This window comes from Octopus bimaculoides, chromosome 3 (assembly GCF_001194135.2).
Source record: "Octopus bimaculoides isolate UCB-OBI-ISO-001 chromosome 3, ASM119413v2, whole genome shotgun sequence".
Classification (NCBI taxonomy): domain Eukaryota; kingdom Metazoa; phylum Mollusca; class Cephalopoda; order Octopoda; family Octopodidae; genus Octopus; species Octopus bimaculoides.
This window is the reverse complement of record NC_068983.1, coordinates 89,574,030-89,593,884: the sequence shown is the minus strand read 5'-3', so window position 1 is coordinate 89,593,884 and position 19,855 is coordinate 89,574,030. Positions and strand designations below refer to the sequence as shown.

Sequence of the window (19,855 nt, the reverse complement as noted above, 5' to 3'; positions counted from 1 at the left end):
AAATATATTCGATCACGATCACCTGTAGCCTCAGCGCCGTGCCTGGTAACGCTATCTCCACACTGCAGCTGCCCTTGCAACGGATCTCTCTGCCGTCGACCGCCCAGACGCTACTCACCCCATCCCATTTCTTCGCTACCCTTGGCGTCATGAGGGTAGTCGTGCAACCCGTGTCCACGAGGGCCTTGAACTTCTTCCCCTTGGCCTCGACCTCGACTACGGGCAGCGTCTCCACAAGTGCCTCTACTCGGTTGCGGGGAAAGTTTGAGAGGCAGCTACTTCCCCATGGTTGTTTCCCTGGCCGCAATCATAGGCGATGTGCCCGTCTTCCTGCATCGATAGCAGACAGGCCCCGATTCGGTGCATTCCTTCGCCATGTGCGACCCCTGACATTTAAAACACTGTACCGAGAACAGCCGCTGTTGTTGCTCGGTAGGCTTTCTCACGCCTTTCTCCGTCGCTATCGTCTTCTGTCCGATGTGTTGCGTCAACACGCGAGCTTGTGCTACAAGCTCGCTGAGTGCCATCTTTCTCCTGCCAGGTAACTGCTGCAATCGAATCCTTACATCGTCAGGGAACCCACTCACAAAATGCCAGCCGCGCCGCTGTCCAGGCCTTCTCCCATAAACCCAGCCAGCGTGGCCAGCCTACGCACCAATGCCGTGTATTCGTCCACCGCTTCTCCCCCCCCCCTCTAACAGTCCCTAGCTTAACAAAGGCGGGATACTCGCTCTCTGAATATGCCTCTATCAATCTCTGCTCGATCATCTCCGAACCTAACCTCTCTTCCTCGTCCATCTCTAAATACAGGGTCAGGGCTATAAGACTCGCCATATTGCTTATCCCTTGCAGTCTCGCCGCAAGCCTGATCTTTCGCATCCAAGCCATTACATCTCCCTTGCCATTAAAAGGCCTGATCACGTCGCTGGCGATTCTGATCTTAGCTGCCATCGCGGCGAAGTTTTACACGTGGCGCCGAAATAGCTTGTGGTGTATGCATGCGAATCGAAGTAATCGGCTTACCTCGTTTTCCTTCCCTTGCACAAGTCTGTCCTGCGGTATCCGATCCTCGTGGCTGTCCCAACCCGAAGAACGCTAGAAATAGCAGCTGCTTCTCCCAGCACCTAGACGATCGCTTGGCACGTCCTCTCGTCAGAACAACCCCGCTAAAAAAAGGGCACGAAATCTCAATCGAGGCTCCCTCTGCCCCTCATCCTCTTCCGGTCAGCTCCTCGTTCCGGTTAGTTCACGGTTCCGGTCAGCTCCCTAGTTGCTGACATCATACCACATTCACTTTCTATGTTCATTTGGCTAAACTGTAGAAATTGTTGTTTCGATATTGTTGTTAAAATTTCCGTAGTTTTCCACGTTACATACCTGCGTTAATGAAATTTCCACTTTAATAAAGAATCATAATAAATATCGGTTTCAAATTTTGTCACAAGACCAGCAATTTTGGGGAAGGGGAAAGTCGATTACATCAACGCGTGTTCAACTAGTACTTGTTTTAGCGACCTTTCAACAGGATGAAAGGCGGAATTTCAATGCGAAATGCTGCTAAGCATCTCACCAGGTGTGCTAACGATTCTGTCAGCCCGCCGCTTTAATCATAAATATTGCAAGACATTTTGTTCGACACTACAGATGTCACTCTCATCACCTAGTGATTTTAGAAATAATATTAGAGATAGGGTAGGAGAGAGAAAGAACGAGTGAGTAAAAAAATAGATATATTGTGAGAAGAGAATAAAGGAAAATAGAAAGACAGAGTAGGAAAAAAAAAGAAGGATGACAACAGAGGAGAAATAAACACAATGAGAAAACATAACAAACGAGAATAAACGAGATTTTGCCAGTCGTTGCTCGGCCTATGCTAGAAAATATATCGTTTGTAATGCTTTATTCATAAAACAAGTTGTTGTTGAGAGTGACTAAGTATTTAGCTTTTTTATGAAGTGTCAACGTTATCACACGTGACATGGGAGACACTAACAATAATGAATACTTGGGCGCTTTAGAGATCGTGGCTGTAGTTGATCAACATCCAAGTAATAACATCAGCGCTTTACATGCACAAATGAGCCCCGTGAAAGAAATGACTGACCATTACATCCAGTTTGTTTCCAAGACTTCTGGTCGTGACAAACTCTGCAGGTAAATATTATAGACACCTGTTTTTTTTTTTTTTGTATTTACTTTGTTTTGACTTTGCCTTTCATCCTTCTTGTTCAATAAAATGTCAAACATTGGGTGAATTCAGTTTGTTGCTTTCACATTGTTAGAAATAATAATTTTGCAGCTTTTATTTTCATCAAAAAGTGTGATTCAGTGACTGACATTACATTCGTCGTTTCATGCCTCTAAATTCCGAGTTTTAGTGGGTGAATGCGTGTTTTCATTGTTAGGTTGGTGAAGTGCTGATTAGGTGTGGGCTGCGTGTAAATGAGGAATGAACACTCTCTAAATATAACTGTAACGATTTTTATTTTGATGGAGATTCGTTGCAAGATTGTTATGGCATTCTGGTATGTACAGTTTAAGCAAAAAAAACAGAGCGAGCGAATATATCGTAAGGAAGCACCTACTACGAAAGAGTCATCTCGACACCACGTGTAAGGCACTGATGCAAAGAAAGAGAACTAGCAAAAGGGAAAAGAGAGGAAAAGTCCTGTCGGTCGGCCTCTTTATGTGCCTTTCACGATTTCTGTTAAGGGCTGTTTTAGTTTTGCTCATGCGTCGTGGCTGCCCACTTCATCCTTTCCGGGCCTTTTATGTTTAGCAATGAGATAATACAAGCAGGCACGACGGGTACTCTACAGTCGTGAAGTTATGGCGATAACGAGAGACGAAAGAAAATATGTATCTACAGAAGCTTTTAAGATACAAAATAATAAACCAAAAGAAATGTAATCTGGTAAATGCAAAGAAATTGGAGTGATCATTTGACCAGTTAACGATAAAGGTGATCCATATGACAATTCTGCTGGGGAAAAACCAATGTTTGCTTGACAGCAGAACGAAGATCAAGACAACATCCGTTTCTGTGGGTCAGGATATGCATGCAAAGATGCTTTTAACTGGTGATGAAATCGCTTGATGGATCCATTTGAGGCAAGATGGTAGATTTTTTGTCAGATCGTAGAAAAGTTGAGATTCAAATTACTGACCTCTGTCGATTGTAATTGTTGCACATGTACTGGAATGAGAAATCCAACCCGATACGAGCGTCTGAGCGACAGTTAGTGATGACATATCTGTGATGGGTATGGCTTCTGGTCATCGTGAGAAATGGTCTATACACGTCAACAAGTACATAAATCCTCGACTCAAGGGCCAGGGTCCTAGAAGGTCTATATGGATATGTTGGAAATGAGCGTCGGGATGAGTGAATGTTCCCAGTGGAGCTTTGATGTGACTGTGAACTTTCGCTTTCTGGCAAGGCAGGCAGTTCCTGGCCCATTCGGTGATGTCTCGCTTCATGTCGGGCCAGACGAAATGAGTTGAAATTAGCTTCAAAGTGGCAGCAACGCCCGTGTGTATAAGATGCTATGTCACTCAGAAAACACTCAGTGTCTGTGGTTCTCGAACACAAGTCGACGAGGGCAATTGGTGGAGATGTCACAAAGAATCTCAGAGTTGCAAGTTGTTACAGGTAGTCGTTGAAGGTCAAAGGGAGAGAACTCTGGTTTGTTGTCTTCTGCTCGTGGTTGATCTTTTGCCATGGTATCCGAATCGATCTCGGCAGATGAGAATATGGTGTCAATAGCATCAGCAGCGATATTCTCTTTTCCAGGAACGTGCTGGATATCACTGGTGAATTGGGAAATGAAATCCAAGTAAACTCGGATGAGAATTTATCGGGCTTGTATTTCAAAGCAAAGGATAGCAACTTGTGATCAGTGTAGATCGTGAAATTCCTGCTTTACAGCATGTGCTGGAAATGTTTGACTGCGAGGTAGATGGCGACTAAAAGTACGGTAACAGGTTTGGGTTGGTTTGAGCCATTTTGAAAAGAACACGAGGTTTCCATTCGGAACCATACTGTTGGTGTAACACAGAATTAGCACCAAGGTCCGAAGCGTCCACAGACAACGACAGCTTTGCGTCAGAAGCCGGATAGGTCAGCATAGAAATGCATGATAAACTCTGTTTGATATCCTGAAAGGCTTTGGTCTGGGTAGGAGTGAATGAGATAGGTTCATTTGCTTTCTTTCTGTTCTGCAACATATCTGTAAGGGGTGCCAATATTTGCAAACAGTTCAGGATAAACCAAAGGTAAAAAATTATGAGGCCTAGAAAATGATGGAGTCGACGCAGTGAAGTAGGTACAGGAATCTTTTCAACTGCTCAACTTTGTCGGCTAAAGGCCTGATTTGAGCCTTGTTGAAGGTGTGCCCCAGGAAAGTAAGGGAGGAAGCACCGAAAACACATTTCGTAACATTAATCTGGATGTTATGTTGTGACAAACGAGCAAATAGCTGTTGTAGATGACTTTCATGTTCGGCTTCAGGTGAACTGGCAATGAGGAGATCGTTGATGTAGGCATACACGAAATGGAGGTCACTGATGACTTCGTCTATGAAGTGTTGGAAAGAGCTCGCAATGTTACATAATCCAAATGGCATTGTTAGATAATCGAAAGCTCCAAAGGAAGTGGTTACAGCAGTTCTTGGAATGTTGGCAGGGTAGATGGGTATTTGGTGATATGCATGAACAAGATCTAGCTGTGTAGCGAAGCTGTGAAATTCTAAAAGTGTGAAATGGGATACCTGTCTGGTACTGTGATGTTATTAAGTTATCTGTAGTCTCGACAAGGTCTAAAGTCAGCGGATGATTTCTTGGGGTCCATGGTACTGGAAGAAGGACGTACAATTCCAAGCGGTAACATATGCTTGAATTCCGCTTTTGCAACTTTAAATTTCTTTGCTGATAGACGTCTCAGGCGAGAAAAGATGAGGGCCTGTGGTCGAAATGTGGTGTTCTACGGAGTGTGCATTATCCTTTCTATAGGACATGGGTTTTATTAACTCTGGGAACAATTGCAACAGTGTTTGGTATCAGTTGGAAGCAGTGGCAACAAAGTAAACCAGGTTGACTGGAAACAAAACAGTCAGTGCTACATACACTGAGTTGCGTCTTACTGTTGATAAGTTGCACGTTCTTCAGGTCGACCAGCAAAGGAAAATGGTAGAAGAAATCTGCCCCAATGATCAGGTACAACAGATTGGCGACTAAAAAACCCCACTGGAAGCAACGTCTGAGTTGTATATTCAAGGTGAGAGAAATTTTGTCATATGTGGCAAAAGGTGAATGGTTAACTGCCTGCAAAGTAGTGGCTGATGGACAAGGTTTTCTGTACATATATTTGGCCAGCAAGATACTACAGGCAGCTCCTGAGTCAACCAGGAAGCTCCTCTGGAAATTTCATCTTGGATAAATATTGCACGACTTGGTGGAGTGATACCAGAGACAGTAGCTGTGTTTGGGTGTTATAAGAGAAAGGTGGTGTGCAATTCCTTGCCTTGGCACTGAAATTGGTATGAAAACCAACATACCGATCCTTGATTGCCAACATATTGATGCCTAGATAGAGACCTAGAGCAGGATTGGCGTCTAGCATGTGGGACTGTATTCCTTTTCCAACGGTGGTTGCGAACTTGCACTATCAAGTCTTCGATTGTTTTTTTTTCTGTAGTGTGTCGAAAATCCTGGGATGTTATGGCTGCTACGGTAATGGAAGGAGAAGGTAACATTGAAGTGGTTATCTCCATTATTTTATCGGCTGATGTTGCCAATTGTTCAACAGTACTGGTGTCGCACATGGGTGTGAGGATGGCTTGGATGTTAGCGGGCAAGCGAGAAAAAAATGGTATTTGAAAAACCTGCTCTCTAATGAATTGTCTTCGGCAAGCTGGCACATTCTGCATTGTAGTTGTGACAGAGCTCAGTCTCCCTTACTGTTCATCATTAATACGTTTGTGAAACTTTTTCTCCAGTGAAAATAGGCACAGGTGGATGAGGAACAGCAGCCATGGAAGGTGAAGACATTGTTACTTGCCAAGTGTGTGAGTCTGGTGAAAGAAATGTCACTATGATGCTCTGTACTGCCACATGAGAAATGTTTTGGTTTTCTCCAACATTGGGTTCACCACTTTAGTAGGTGTATGAGTGTTTTCAATGTTAGGTTGGTGAAGGGCTGATTAGGTGCAGGCTGCATGTAAATGAGGAATGAACGCTCACTATATATAGCTGTAATGATTTTTATTTTGTTGGAGATTTGTTGCAAGATGTTATGGCATTCTGGCATGTACAGTTTAAGAAAAAACAGAGCAAGCAGATATATCATCAGGAAGTACCTACTGTGAGAGAGTCATCTCAACACCACTTGTAGGGCGCTGAAGCAAAGAAAGAGAGCTAGCAGTCCTAGCTGTGGGCAGTTGGCGAGCTGACTACCCAGAAGGGAAAAGAGAGGAAAAATTCTGTCAGTCAGGCTCTTTATATGCCTTTTACAGCTATTAAGGGCTGTTGTATTTTTCACATGCATCGTGGCTGCCTGTTTCATCCCTTCTGGCCTTTTATGTTTAGCCCTGAGATAATCCAAGCAGGCACAATGAGTATGCTACAAGTTCAAATTCCATGTGGGTCATTTGCTTTACATCTTTTCTGGGGACAACAAAATAAGTATGAGTTGTATTGTTTGTCAATTTAGTTGATCTGTTCCATACCATTACAAATGTCAATATCTGAAATTACTAAGGTGACAAGCTGGCACAATCGTTACTGTGCCAGAAAAACTGCCTAGTGGTATTTCTTCTGACATTACATTCTGAGTTCAAATTCCACCAGGATCGACTTTGCCTTTCATACTTTTGGGGTCAATAAAATAAGTACCAGTTGAGCACTGGGATTGATGTAATTGACTTATCACCCTCTCCCGAAATTGCTGGTCTTGTGTCAAAATTTGAAATCAGTATCTGCTAATATTAAGGTGAGTGCTTTTGAGTTACTTGTCAGACATGTGCACTATTCAGCATCGTAACTCAGCAATTACAAATTTCCATAAAAACATCATATTTCTTTTGTCCAGAATCGACAATATGGAAGTCGGATTAATAGATATTCTCCCTCCCTGTGCTAATGTTAGAAATAATTACAGCTAGTGCATGAAATCCTTATATTCGGAGAGAGAGAGAGAGAGAGAGAGAGTGTGTGTGTGTGTGTGTGTGAGAGAGAGAGTGTGTGTGTGTGTGTGTGAGAGAGAGAGTGTGTGTGTGTGTGAGAGAGAGAGAGAGAGAGTGTGTGTGTGTGTAAGAGAGAGAGAGAAAGAGAGCCAGATTACATGTTTTATCACATTTATTTTGACCCCTTTTGTTAATCAGCATTCTTTCAAAGTAAGTTCATAATATCAAAAGAATGCCATCCAATCTTCCAAGTTGATAAGTGCTAGTTCCATATCCCAAAAAGGGAGCTTCTTCAGCTTGTTTGAAATAACATAGAGATATCCTTCTAATCACAGTTGAGTGATTCTGTCAGCAAATACAGTGAAAACAGTGTTTCACTGAATAAGTCAGAATAAAATCAAAACATGCCTAGAGTTGTCTCTCATATTTATTGGATTAACTCAAGAGTATTATTGGTTGTTGAATAATATTGATTATAATGCTAATTAGCTTTTTGATACTTTATTTTATTCTCTGTTCACTGTGCTCGCAGATTGCATTCAACAATCAATTCTGCCAAGAATAACTATTTACAGTGATCCCATGACATGCATACTTGCATATTCTTGAGATACTATGGTACCAATTTCACCATAGAATGGTGAAGCACAACATTGAATTAGTAAACTTGCAAGACAGAACCCATATTCAAGTAGAAAGCAGTTGGGCCTTTCTCGTTTGAAGGAATAAATGGTGCTGTGGCACACATTGTTCTACAGTGGATTTGTATCTCTGAGTGTATGTGGATTTGTTTTCTTTCATCATTATTTTCTTTTATTGACAGTCCACGTTTACGTTTCATTTTGGCTGTTATTCATTGTGAGTTCAAAGCAAAACCTGTGACCATGGCAATAATATTATTTTTCTAATTGGGAGAAGGAGAGTGTTTCAAATATTGAACCAATTGAGGGACCAGCCACCAGAGTTGATAGCAGTATAATAGATAAGGCAGTTAAGAAAATGAAGACTAGGAAAGCCCCTGGACCATTGGGTATCACTGCCAAAATGATTAAAATATCAGGTGGTGTGGGATATAGTCTAATCGCTTGCATAGTTAATCAGGTTATTCAGGAAGGCATCATCCCCCAAGATTGGTGTAGCAGTATTATAGTCAGCTGCTACAAGGGTAAAGGTGATGCCTTAGATAGAAACAACTACAGAGGTATCAAACTACTGGATGTAGTTTCAGGTCATGAAAATTACAGAGTTATATCTCAACTAATTAGGGATAGAATTAAACTAGATGGGATGCAACTTGGTTTTGTTCCAGAGAGAAGTACCACAGATGCCATCTTCATAGTGAGACAGTTGCAAGAAAAGTATTTGACCTAAAGTAAGCCATTGTACTTAACTTTTGTCTACCCAGAGAAAGTTTTTGACAGGGTACTCTGCTCTCTTATCTGTTGGTCTCTAAGGAAGTGGCTTGTTAGAGCTGTTCAAGCCATGTACAGTGATGCTGTAAGTAAGGTGAGAGTTGGCCTTGAATACAGTGATGAATTTAGCACACAAGTTGGAGTACATCAGGGATCAGTTCTTACTCCATTCTTATTCATCATAGTTCTTCAGGCAATAACAGATGAATTTAAAACTGGATGCCCATGGAAACTACTATATGCTGATGATTTTGCTTTTATTGCAGATTCTTAAGCAGAATTGAAGAAGTTCTGGGTTTGGAAGCAAAACCTGGAATCAAAGGGCCTTAGAGTTAAATTAGTTAAGACTAAAGTTGTTGTTAGTGAGAAAGGAGATAAGACTCTCATTCTGGCTGGTAAATAGGAGTGGGACATAATTCCATATGTTGCACCAAGTGTAAGCTATGGATACATAACAGATGCAGTGGAATCATGTGTAGGTTATCAGATAAGATTGCTTTCATGTGTGGCAGATGCACAGGAACAATAAGTACTAAGGGCATGAGGGACTTAAACTCTCTCAAATGCCCAGGAGGCTCTCTTGAGGTAGTAGATAGTTTCTGCTACTAAGGTGACCAAATTATTAATGATGGTAGATGCTCTGAAAGTATTGTTTCTAGAATAGAAACAGATTGAAAGGTAGGTTCTATGATGCTTGTGTGAGAACAGCTATGTTCCATGATAGTGAGACATGGGCTTTGACTGGGGAGGATATGTATAGACTGGAGAGGAATGAAGGTAGTACTGGGGTTTTCCAAAAATCAGCCCATCCATTAGATCACCCATGGGCGTTTATTTGGATGGGCAGTTATTTGAGGTTAAAATTTGAAACAGAGCTAGTGTTCTTGTTTGCATTCTGTTTAGATGTTCATTTGCTCCATGTCTGTAGATAAATTCAAAGGATTTTTATTCCCAATAATGGAGTTGAAAGAAAATATACCAAAACGTGTTCAATGATCATATACCATTAGTGAAAAATTGAGTGCTATTAAACAAGTGAAAGAACATACTGGCAATTTATCTGCTGCATCAAGAGACACGTATTGATAGAAAACGATTGAGAGAATGGTGCACAAAAGAAACTGAGTTAATCCATATGTCAGACAAGAGGAGGCGCAGATTAATTGGTGGAGGAAGAGGACCAGCACTTAATGATCTAGAGATTGAACTCTTACAGAGGATTGTTGTTCAGCATGCAAACAATATAATTGTGAATTATCACCGTTTATGGGAATATACTTTTGAATTGGTAAAAAGGTTTGGAATTGAAATGAACAGCTTTAGATGTTCTGATAAATAGATTTTCAACTTCATGAAATGGAATAAACTGACTGTGTGAAAGATTACACATGTTGGTCAAGCAGACAATAAAACACTTGAAGAAAAGGCACAAATCGCCAGTGAGTATCTAGATAGTATCAGATAAGGATACTGAGCAGATTTATAATATGGATGAAGCACCTGTATACGTTGACATGTTGAGTTCAACAACCATAGACTTTGTTGGTAATAAAAATGTAGATGCTAGCCACTGTGGTGCTACCAAAGCTCATTTTTCTGCTGTGTTAATGCTGCAGGAAAGGTGTTGAAAACAATGATTATCCTTAAAGGATTCAAAAACATGCCTAAAATCAAGGTCCCAAGAATATTTACTTAACAGTCTCCAACAGAGGATCAATCACATATGAACTCATGCAGCTGTGGGCTGACAAAGTGTTTGGGCAGAGAACAGCACAGCTATTCCATGCTCAAAATTCAGTGCTATTCATGGATGAATGCTCAGTGCACAAGAAAACAGAGCTCCTAGAAGTGTTCAAACGTAGGAATACAATTCTCAAACTTATACCTCCTAAAACAACATCTTACTTGCAGCCGTTAAATGTATCAGTTATTTGTCCTTTCAAGAAAGCCCTTCATGCTGAATGGAAGAATTGGTTTTCAAATGGCAAAAAGGAGTATACAAATAAAGGATATCGCAGAAAACCTTCTTATCAAGAGATAGTGAACTTTGTGACCCAAGCTGTTGCCACTTTAAATAAACTATAAAGCGTGCTTTTGAATGTTGTAGAATTGCTCCTCTTGAACAGACTGTAAAACATAGCCTCTTAAACTCACGCTTACAGGATGTTTTTCTGGCCTTGAGGTAAATGCACCAGATGCACATAATGACAAAATTAAAGAAGATGAGATACAAGTAAATGAAATTTGCTCTGATATGAATAATGCCCAAGCAACAAATAAAGAAATTCGTGATATTTAAGTTGAAATAATTCAGTTATTATTCTACCATAAATGCCCAAGGATATTATTTGTTCACATGAGGTTTCTATTCATGTTTTCAACAGTTTAATTTTCAATATTTCCTAATAGATCCATTGTTGACTTCAGAATATTTTAATATGCTACTTCTTTTAAGGCTGTTTCAGTTTCTTTATGTCTATATATCTGATAACTGAAATGATAGAAGTTCAGTGGAATTGTATAAAATAAATATGGTTTTTGAGAATATCTTTGTTTTTCCTAGATGAAATATTTACTTCCATGTTACTGCCCATGGGTGCTTATTATAGGTGGGCAGTTATTTAAGCTAAAAAATACTTCTGTAAAATCTGTTTAACAGCCCTGGGCGGATTTTCGGAAAACCCCAGTTTGCTCCATTGGATTTGAAACATCAGAGTGCATGACTGACAAAGTACAACTGTGTTGAGAGAAAAGTTAGGCATATGAGGGATGAAATGTGGTATACAGAAGAGGAGAATGTATTGGTTTGGACATGTGATGCTTATTAGCGAAAACAGCTCTATACAGAAGTGCCTGTCACTGAAAGTGGATGATACCTGTGGAAGATGGAGACCCAGAAAGACAGGAGATGAAGTGATGAGGACCGATCTTAGGATGTTAGGGCTCATGGAGGAAAGGACAATGGACCAAGATGTTTGGTGATATGAAGTTCTAGAGAAGACCTGTCCACAAAACTGAGTGCTAGAAGAGTTGTGTCCCACCCACATGTAACAACACACTTTTCACCTATTCTACCCTAAGAAACTGAACTACAACTCCTTTTCCAAACTGCATCTTTCTCTTCCTCACATTTCCTCTTCATAAACTATGATTGTTTTCCAGTCCCCTTTCTTGCCCTCACTGCCCTGTTCACTGTATTGCTCCCCCCCTCACCCAACACCCACACCCTATTTTTCTACCCAGGTTCTATGCTCAGATCCTTGTTACTTGTGAGTATACCCTAACACTACACCATCTCTTTCCTGCTCTCTCTTACACTTTTGCTTTTCCTACTCTCTATTTCCCTTTGGTCACTGCCTCTCTCCTTCTCTTGTTTTTCCTCTGACTAGGTAACCAAGTGTCTCTTTTACATCAGCACACTTATTTCTAGCCTCTTTCTTGTACTTCTCTCTCTCTCTATCTCTCTCTCTCTCTCTCTCTCTCTCTCTTTCTCTCTCTCTCTCTCTCTCTTTTTCTCTCTCTCTCTCTCTCTCTCTCTCTCTCTCACCATGTACCTCTTCCATAGCAAGACACCTATTTCTGCCACTCTATTTCTCTTTTACACTCTGACCTTTCATCTTCTGATAATGGATCACCTCCTCTAATGCCCCTCTGTTGTGGCAAGACATCTGCTTCTGTCTCTTTGTCACACTCTAACACAAGTTCTCCTCCTCAAATACCCTCGCTCCTCTCATAATTCCTTGTCTTGTGAGTTACTTGGTGACCCTGCCAGTGCTGGTGTTACGTTAAAAGCATCCAGTCCACACTGTAATGTGGATGGCATTTGGAAGGGCATCCAGCTGAAAAAATCATACCAAAACTAAGCTTGACTGTGCTAGTGCCACGTAGAAAGTATTGAGTTCATTCTGCTGAGTGGTTGGTGTTAGGAAGGGCATCCAGCTGTAAAATCCCTACTAAAACCAACACAGTAGTCTAGGGTAGTTTTTCTACCTGGCCGGCTCCTGTCAACCATCCTACCTATGCATGCATAGAAGATGGACATTAAATGATGATGATGATATATACAAAGGGGTACCAGAAGTAACTAGAAATGTTCTCTGTAGGACAAGCCCGTTGTAGTTCAGGCTTCCGCTGCTAGAAGCCACTTGATGTGACCAAGCATCAGTCGGGAGACTGATGGCATCAGGTGAAGTCATACTGCCACATGGTGCATCTTTGTTTTTCAGTGCTTCTCCCCTACTCATCAGTTTTTGCAATGGCTAAACCGAAAGAACAATGTGCTTCCATAAAATTCTGTTTTCTGCTGGGGAAAACAGTAACTGAAACAGTTTTCATGCTTACAAGGCCACTGCCATGAGCAAAACACAAGTTTATGAGTGGTTTTTGGAATGTTCACTTGTCGCTTGAGGACCAACCTCGTTCAGGGCAACTTTCAATCTCCTGAATGAATGAAAACATCATGAAAATTCACGAACTGATCTTGGAGGATTGTCACTGAACTTGACAAACTTGTTGATATGACTGGTATGTCCTGGTGCTCCTGCCAACAAATTTTGAGTGAGGAATTACAAATGAAAGGAGTTGTAGCAAAATTTGTGCTTCGCTTGCTCACAGAAGATCAAAAGTAGTCACAACTGAATGCATGTCATGAACTGAAAGAACAGTTGGAAGTTGATCCTGACCTTTTTCAAAAGTCATCACTGGTGAAGAAAGCTGGTGCTACAGAATTTGCAGATGTGGAAGAGGTGAGGTAAAAGACAACAGAGGCGTTAAAAGGCATCACTTCACCAGAGTCCCAGTACTGCTTTGAACAGTGGAAAACATGTCTGGACTGATGTATTGCTTCAAATAGAGAATACTTTGAAGATGATAAAACTAAGTGAATAAAATAATATTGCAAAATTCAAGTTTCTTTTGGATACCCCCTCATAAATATAAATCTACAAGAGACTGGAAGAAAATGAAAAAGATGTTCATTTTCTTTCATTACATTCCATGTAAAAAAAAAAAAAGAGGAAATTACTATTTCATTTTGTGTCTCATCAACACTGTTAAGTCCTTCTTTGAACTCACTGTATATGCCACTTTATAACATAGACTTATAACAAGGTTATGACAATACAAATACAAATCAGAAACAACATGTAACAAAACAATATCTCTTCTCAACAACTCCTACAACTGTCTTCACAAAGCGCCTGCACACACCGTACTCACTGGCAGTATGCATGCACCTTTACATGGTTTAGGACAGTTGACTTGCTATTCCACAGTGGTGTGAAGATTTCACCACATCTTCCCTTTTTGAGTTTGACTTTCATTTGGAAGTCAATATTTTTCTTGTATTTATTATCTTTATTACCACCCCTACCCTTTTTTTTCAATTCCCCTGGATGAAATTGGAATATTTTTTTCGTTTTGGGTCTACTTGCAAAAGTTCTGTTTGCTTTCTTTTCCTAGTTGCTGTACTTGTTGGTTTGATTATTCCTTGAGGTATCGGAACATCAAAAATGTCGTAAAGAAATTTCATTGACTCTTCGTGTTTTATTCTTTCTTCCGTAAACCAATTTTTCAGTTGGTTTAGGTGTCTCTTGTGTTCCCATGTATGACATTTTACCATGTACATTATTTTCCCTAAACATTTACTTATTATACCTTCTTCTCAACTTTCCTTTCTGTTTCTGTATATATATAAAAAACCTTGTCACCGATTTTGAAGTATTTCATTTTATTTTTGGCATTTCTGTCTATTTTTTCTATTCTTCCCAGTAGTAATGTGTCAAACACTGACCTGACTTTCCTGGCAAACATTAGTTCAGCTGGTGACATACCTGATGTGGTGTTGGGGTTAGGTATTTTTCAGTAGAGACTTAAGAACTGCATCAATGCAGTATCAACTAGTAGTTCATTTTTAGATTTTTTCAGTACCCTCTTAAATGTGTCTATGAAATATTCCGCTAGTCTATTCAATCTTGGATGGTATGGCGGAGTAGTAATATGCTCCATTGCATGCATTTTGCAAAAGTTTTAAAATTCCTTAGATGTGAACTGTGTTCCATTATCAGACACTATAGTGTCTAGGATGCCATATTGCACAAAAAGTTTGTCCAGAAATTCCATCATTACTTTGGAAGTTGGCTTCCCACATTTACATATTTCTGGCCATTTCGTGTAACTATCCATGATTATTAAATAATACCCTCCATTTAATGGCCCTGCAAAGTCTTTGTGTAATCTTGACCAAGTTACATCAGTGTTGGGCCAAGGTTGAACTTTGCTGCCAGGGCATAACCCCTGCAGGCTTTCACCAATTTTTCAATATCCTGATCCATATTCAGCTAGTAAACATAGCTTCCCATCAATGCTTTCATTCTCACGATCCCTGGGTGTCCCATGTGGAATTCTTTTAACATATGGTTTTGCAAAGAAACAAGTATTACAACTCTCTGAGCATATATAATTATGTCATCACATATCAAATACCATTTCAAAACTGTTTCACTGTTTTTTCCATTTTTAATATGAACGCATCCTTCTCTGCTTTAATTTTTATTTCTTCTAAAGTGACAGGTAGTTCACATACTAGGTTGCAAGGTATATTTTTCATTTCAATTTCAGCTTTTAATGCCGCTATTACCGTGTCCTCTAACGGTTCATTGTATTTAGGAATCAATCTTGACAGCCCATCTGCATGTCCTAATTTTTTCAATGGTAGAAATTCCATGTTAAAATCATAATTTAGCAGGATTGTCCCCCAACACTGCAATCGGTTGGCTGTATGTGTGGGGATACCTTTTTTCTATCTGAAAATTGATAACAATGTGCAGTGATCTGTTTGCAGGCTGAATTTCCGTCCATGTATGAATTTGTGAAATTTTTTCACCACAAGAATAATGGCTAGTACCTCCTTCTCAATTTGGCTGTAGTTTTTTTCAGCTGCCAACAATGAATGTGAAGCATGAGTGATGGGTTTTAAATTACCATTTTCATACTTGTGTAAAATTATCGCTCTGATACCACTTTTGCAAGCATCTGATGCTACTACTATTTTTAAATTTGGATCAAAGTGCGATAAGGACAGTTCCGATGTTAAAACTTTTAAAATTTCTTTGAATGCTTTTTGACACCTATCTGACCAATACCATTTTACATCTTTTTTTCAATAGGTTGTTTAGGGGTGCTCTTAGCTCATGCACGTTTGGTAATATAGTTCTATATTTAAGAGATGAGGAATTATGTACATCATTTACATTATTAACATTTGACTGATATTTGTTCTCATCTTGTTTGTTGTTAACATAATGTTTCGGCTGATATACCCTCCAGCCTTCATCAGGTGTCTTGGGGAAATTTCAAACCAAGGTTCTCATTCCTAAGGTATTTTTCAATGTTTGGTAATAGTTTGCAAGCCCTAAGAATGCTTGTAATGTAATATTTTTCAGGGTAGGCATATTTCTTATTGCTGTTGATTTTGAAGGATCTGGCCTGCAACCATTTTTATCAATAATTTGCCCAAGATACTTCATTTCTGGCATGAAAAATTCACATTTTTCCTCACTAAGTTTGAATCCATACTCCTTTATCTTCTCAAAAACCATTTTAACATGTTCCTTATGCTGTCCTCTAGACCCACTTTTTATGAGTATGTCATCCAAATAGGCTATAGCGAAATCTGTATCTGCAAGCATTGTGTCCATCACCTGTTGGAAAATACTAGGTGCCACCTTTATCCCGAAAGGAAATTGATTGAATTTATATAAACCTTTATGAGTGTTTATCGTTAATAATTCCGAACATTCTTCTTCAACTTGTAACTGTAAACACACCTCTGACAAGTCCAATTTTGAGAAAGATATTCCTCCATTGAGTTTCACAAAACATTTCTTCTGGGCTTGGTAGTGGATAATTGTATGTCCTTAAACATTCATTCAAACTTGTTGAAAAGTCTGTGCATACTCGTATTTTGTTATTGTTTTTCTTTACATAAACAGTCAGTGCTGCCCATTCTGAATAATCAACTTTTTCTTTAACTCCCAGCTTTTCTAGCCTATCTAATTCCTCACTGACTTGATTCAATGCCATGAAAGGTACAGATCACTTCGGTTTAAACACTGGTACAGTGTTTTCTTTTACTTGAAATTTTACTTTTGCCTTTGTGCATCTACCTAATTCTTCCGAAAAAACATCAGGAAAAATGTTTTTCAATTTCTTTTTTAAATCTTCCGACACCTTATTTGAACTGGCATTATAACCGTTTACATTATTGCAAAAAAATATTTACGGGTAGGTTCCATAAAGTAAACAATTCTCTCCAGTCTGTGCCAAAAAGGTTCATCATATTTTTTGATACAAAAACTTTAGCCTTCAAAGTTTTCCCATGAAATGTTACCTCACTAATAATTTCACCCCAAAATTGTAATTGTTTTCCTGAAATGCCTCTAGCCATTTTTGCAGTTTTTTCAATGCAGGCCTTCTTATTTTTTCTCCATGTATCCTCATTAATTATTGTGTCCAACTGTAATTTTGTATTCACATTATCTTTATTTATAGAGACAAATTTTCTTTTTGTGCCTCGCTTTGACAATGCTTTCCTTCTTGAATTTTTTCATTCGACCTTTTTTGTTTCACTCAACAATGTGAATTCTTGTGTCCAATTTTTCCCACATCCAAAATGTTTTAGATTCTTAAAAGGACAGTTTCTTTTGAAATGTATTTCACCACATCCATGACATGGTTTGGGTATTGACTGTTGTTTTTTCTTTTTTCATATCTGTTACCGGTAGACACATGTATATTTTGATAATCTTTTTCAAGTTTTTCTATATCCTGTCATAGATTTATAATTCTTTGGCATTCTTCAGCCATTATTTGTAGAATTAGTTTTGAATCTTGTTCATGCTTTGTCAATATTTGAGTCCTTACCGCTGCATCTTTACTTGCTGTTAATCCTTGTATGTCTGGGCTTAATTCGTCGAGTTTAAATTTTTCACATTCTCTATTTACGATTCCAGCATACATGACTAAATTTTCTGTTTCTTTTTTTTTTTTCTAATTCAAACACTCCTGGTGAATATTAAATAGTGAACTTCTTTCGTTGAATATTTTAGATAATAGCTTAATTGTTTCCTTGAAACAAATTTCAGATGTTTTTTTCAGCAAGATGCAATTACAAAGCTTTTAATGTTCTGCTGGTGATAATTTCCTTAAAAGAAGACGTTCCATCTGTTTGTCCGTCCATCTTTTACACTCTTCCTTGAAGATTCCTTTATACCTTCTGAAGTAAGCAGAAAATGTAAACCCTTCTTCCAGATTATTTGTGAATTCTTCAATTGAATTGGCAACTGTGTCTACTGAAAACGAACCTGAAGTGTTTTTTGACTGCAACAATAATTCCAACAACTGTTGACTTTGTTGTTGTAGTTGCTATTGTACCTGTCTTGCTGTTTCTGTTGTTCTTGTTGCTGCTGTAGTTGCCATTGCAACTGTTGCTCTTGTTGTTGTTGTTGTAGTTGTCATTATCTTCAATGTATAGTTTTCAGGTTTAGTACTCCAGCTTCAGTTCATTTAGACCAAGGGTCCCTGTTTATGTCTTGAGATGTTTGTAATTTTTATGAAAACTATAATGTTGTTCAAACTAATACAATTCCATGCCATTTTGCTGGAATCAGTGAAGGAGAACATCTAAATAGAACTCTGTGGACAGCAATAATATTTTGGTTGAGAAAGCTGCCAGAAAAATGATACAGTGATGTTTAAGAAGAACACACTATGCAACTAGGTCTCTCATTTGACAGCTCAAAAAAAAAAATTATTCAACTTTCAACTTTACTTGTCAATATGTCAGTCTTTACCAAGATGTCTCTCTGAACTTGGGAGAAGTTGTTTTGTAGATGGTTTAATCATCAATCTACTCATATCACATATCCAGATGGTTGAATTAACACTGTCTCAACTGAAGATATAGCCTTATTTAGAATAATAAGTCACAAAAAGTTGACCAAACTCTGATTTCACTGGAGAGAATTCCAGTGTTGATATGTTGAATAATCCCATACAAATGAAGTCTTATAAATGGATGATCCATTCATGGATGTTGCAGTGACATATTGGGAAGTCAGGCTCATCAAGCATGTGAATAGGAACAGTCCAGCATTAACCCAAATTATTGAAGAGGAAATCAAGGCTTTACCAGTTGTTCAACAAAGATCCATAAAGCATCAGAAAAATTGAATTTTTAAAATGTCATTGAATGCCATGAAATTCTTCTGATCCAGATACATTATAGTATACTTTGGTTGCTAGCTAGAAATTAGCATACTATCTCTAAATTTTAACATCTCCTGACTCCACTTCTACTGTTACTATTTCTCTCAATACTCTGATCCATCTTCCTCCATCTTCCTGAACTGATTCTCTTATCTCTTCTTGCTTTTCCTTGCTTCAACACTCCCCACACCCCTGCTGAGCTACCCACCTCCTTCCTGAAGATGGAGGCCTGATTTATCCAATGTTTATTCACTTCCATTATTGGTTACATATTTTGGTGAACTACATCTGCCAACATTATGAAGTAACTCCAAGCCCCCAGAAAGAGCTGTAGGACTTGTAACACCTTACCTTTGCCCCTTTAATTTTCTGTATCTTTTGTACTCTGTGTAAGTTTGCTCCATTAATCTATAGATATCTATAAACTTGAATGTTCATCATCTGAAAATTTTCAGACTTTGGTTTCTCTCTCTATATAAATTTAAGTCATAATATATGGATTCAAGTAATCTGGTAGTACTCATAAAAAGAACTCCTTAATGTATCATTCTACAAAACATATAGAATATTATAGTATGATACGAGTGAAAAAGGTTAAGAAGTGTATAGTCATAAATAACAGAGAAATAGTTTGATGAAATTTTATTTGACAATAAGAAAATTCTAATCATCATCATCATCGTCATCATCATCATCGTTTGACGTCTGCTTTCCATGCTAGCATGGGTTGGACGATTTGACTGAGGACTAGTGCAACCGGATGGCTACACCAGGCTCCAATCTAATTTGGCAGAGTTTCTACAGCTGGATGCCCTTCCTAACGCCAACCACTCAGAGAGTGTAGTGGGTGCTTTTACGTGTCACCCGCACGAAAACGGCCACGCTCGAAATGGTGTCTTTTATGTGCCACCCGCACAAGAGCCAGTCCAGGGGCACTGGCAACGATCTCGCTCGAAAACCCTACAAGGCCAATCAGGCAGTACTGGCAACGGTCAC

General features: G+C 39.1%; 1 protein-coding gene across 1 annotated transcript in view; it reads left to right on the top strand.

Moving 5' to 3' along the window:
* Window positions 1-1,501: 1,501 nt before the first annotated feature.
* The window catches only part of LOC106883833 (peroxisomal membrane protein 11A), a 47,802-nt gene continuing 29,448 nt past the window's right edge, over window positions 1,502-19,855 (top strand). Inside the window, exon 1 of the mRNA XM_014934971.2 lies at window positions 1,502-2,154. Coding sequence (XP_014790457.1) covers window positions 1,979-2,154 — 176 coding nt within the window. The 5' untranslated portion in view covers window positions 1,502-1,978. The remainder of the gene's footprint in view (window positions 2,155-19,855) is intronic.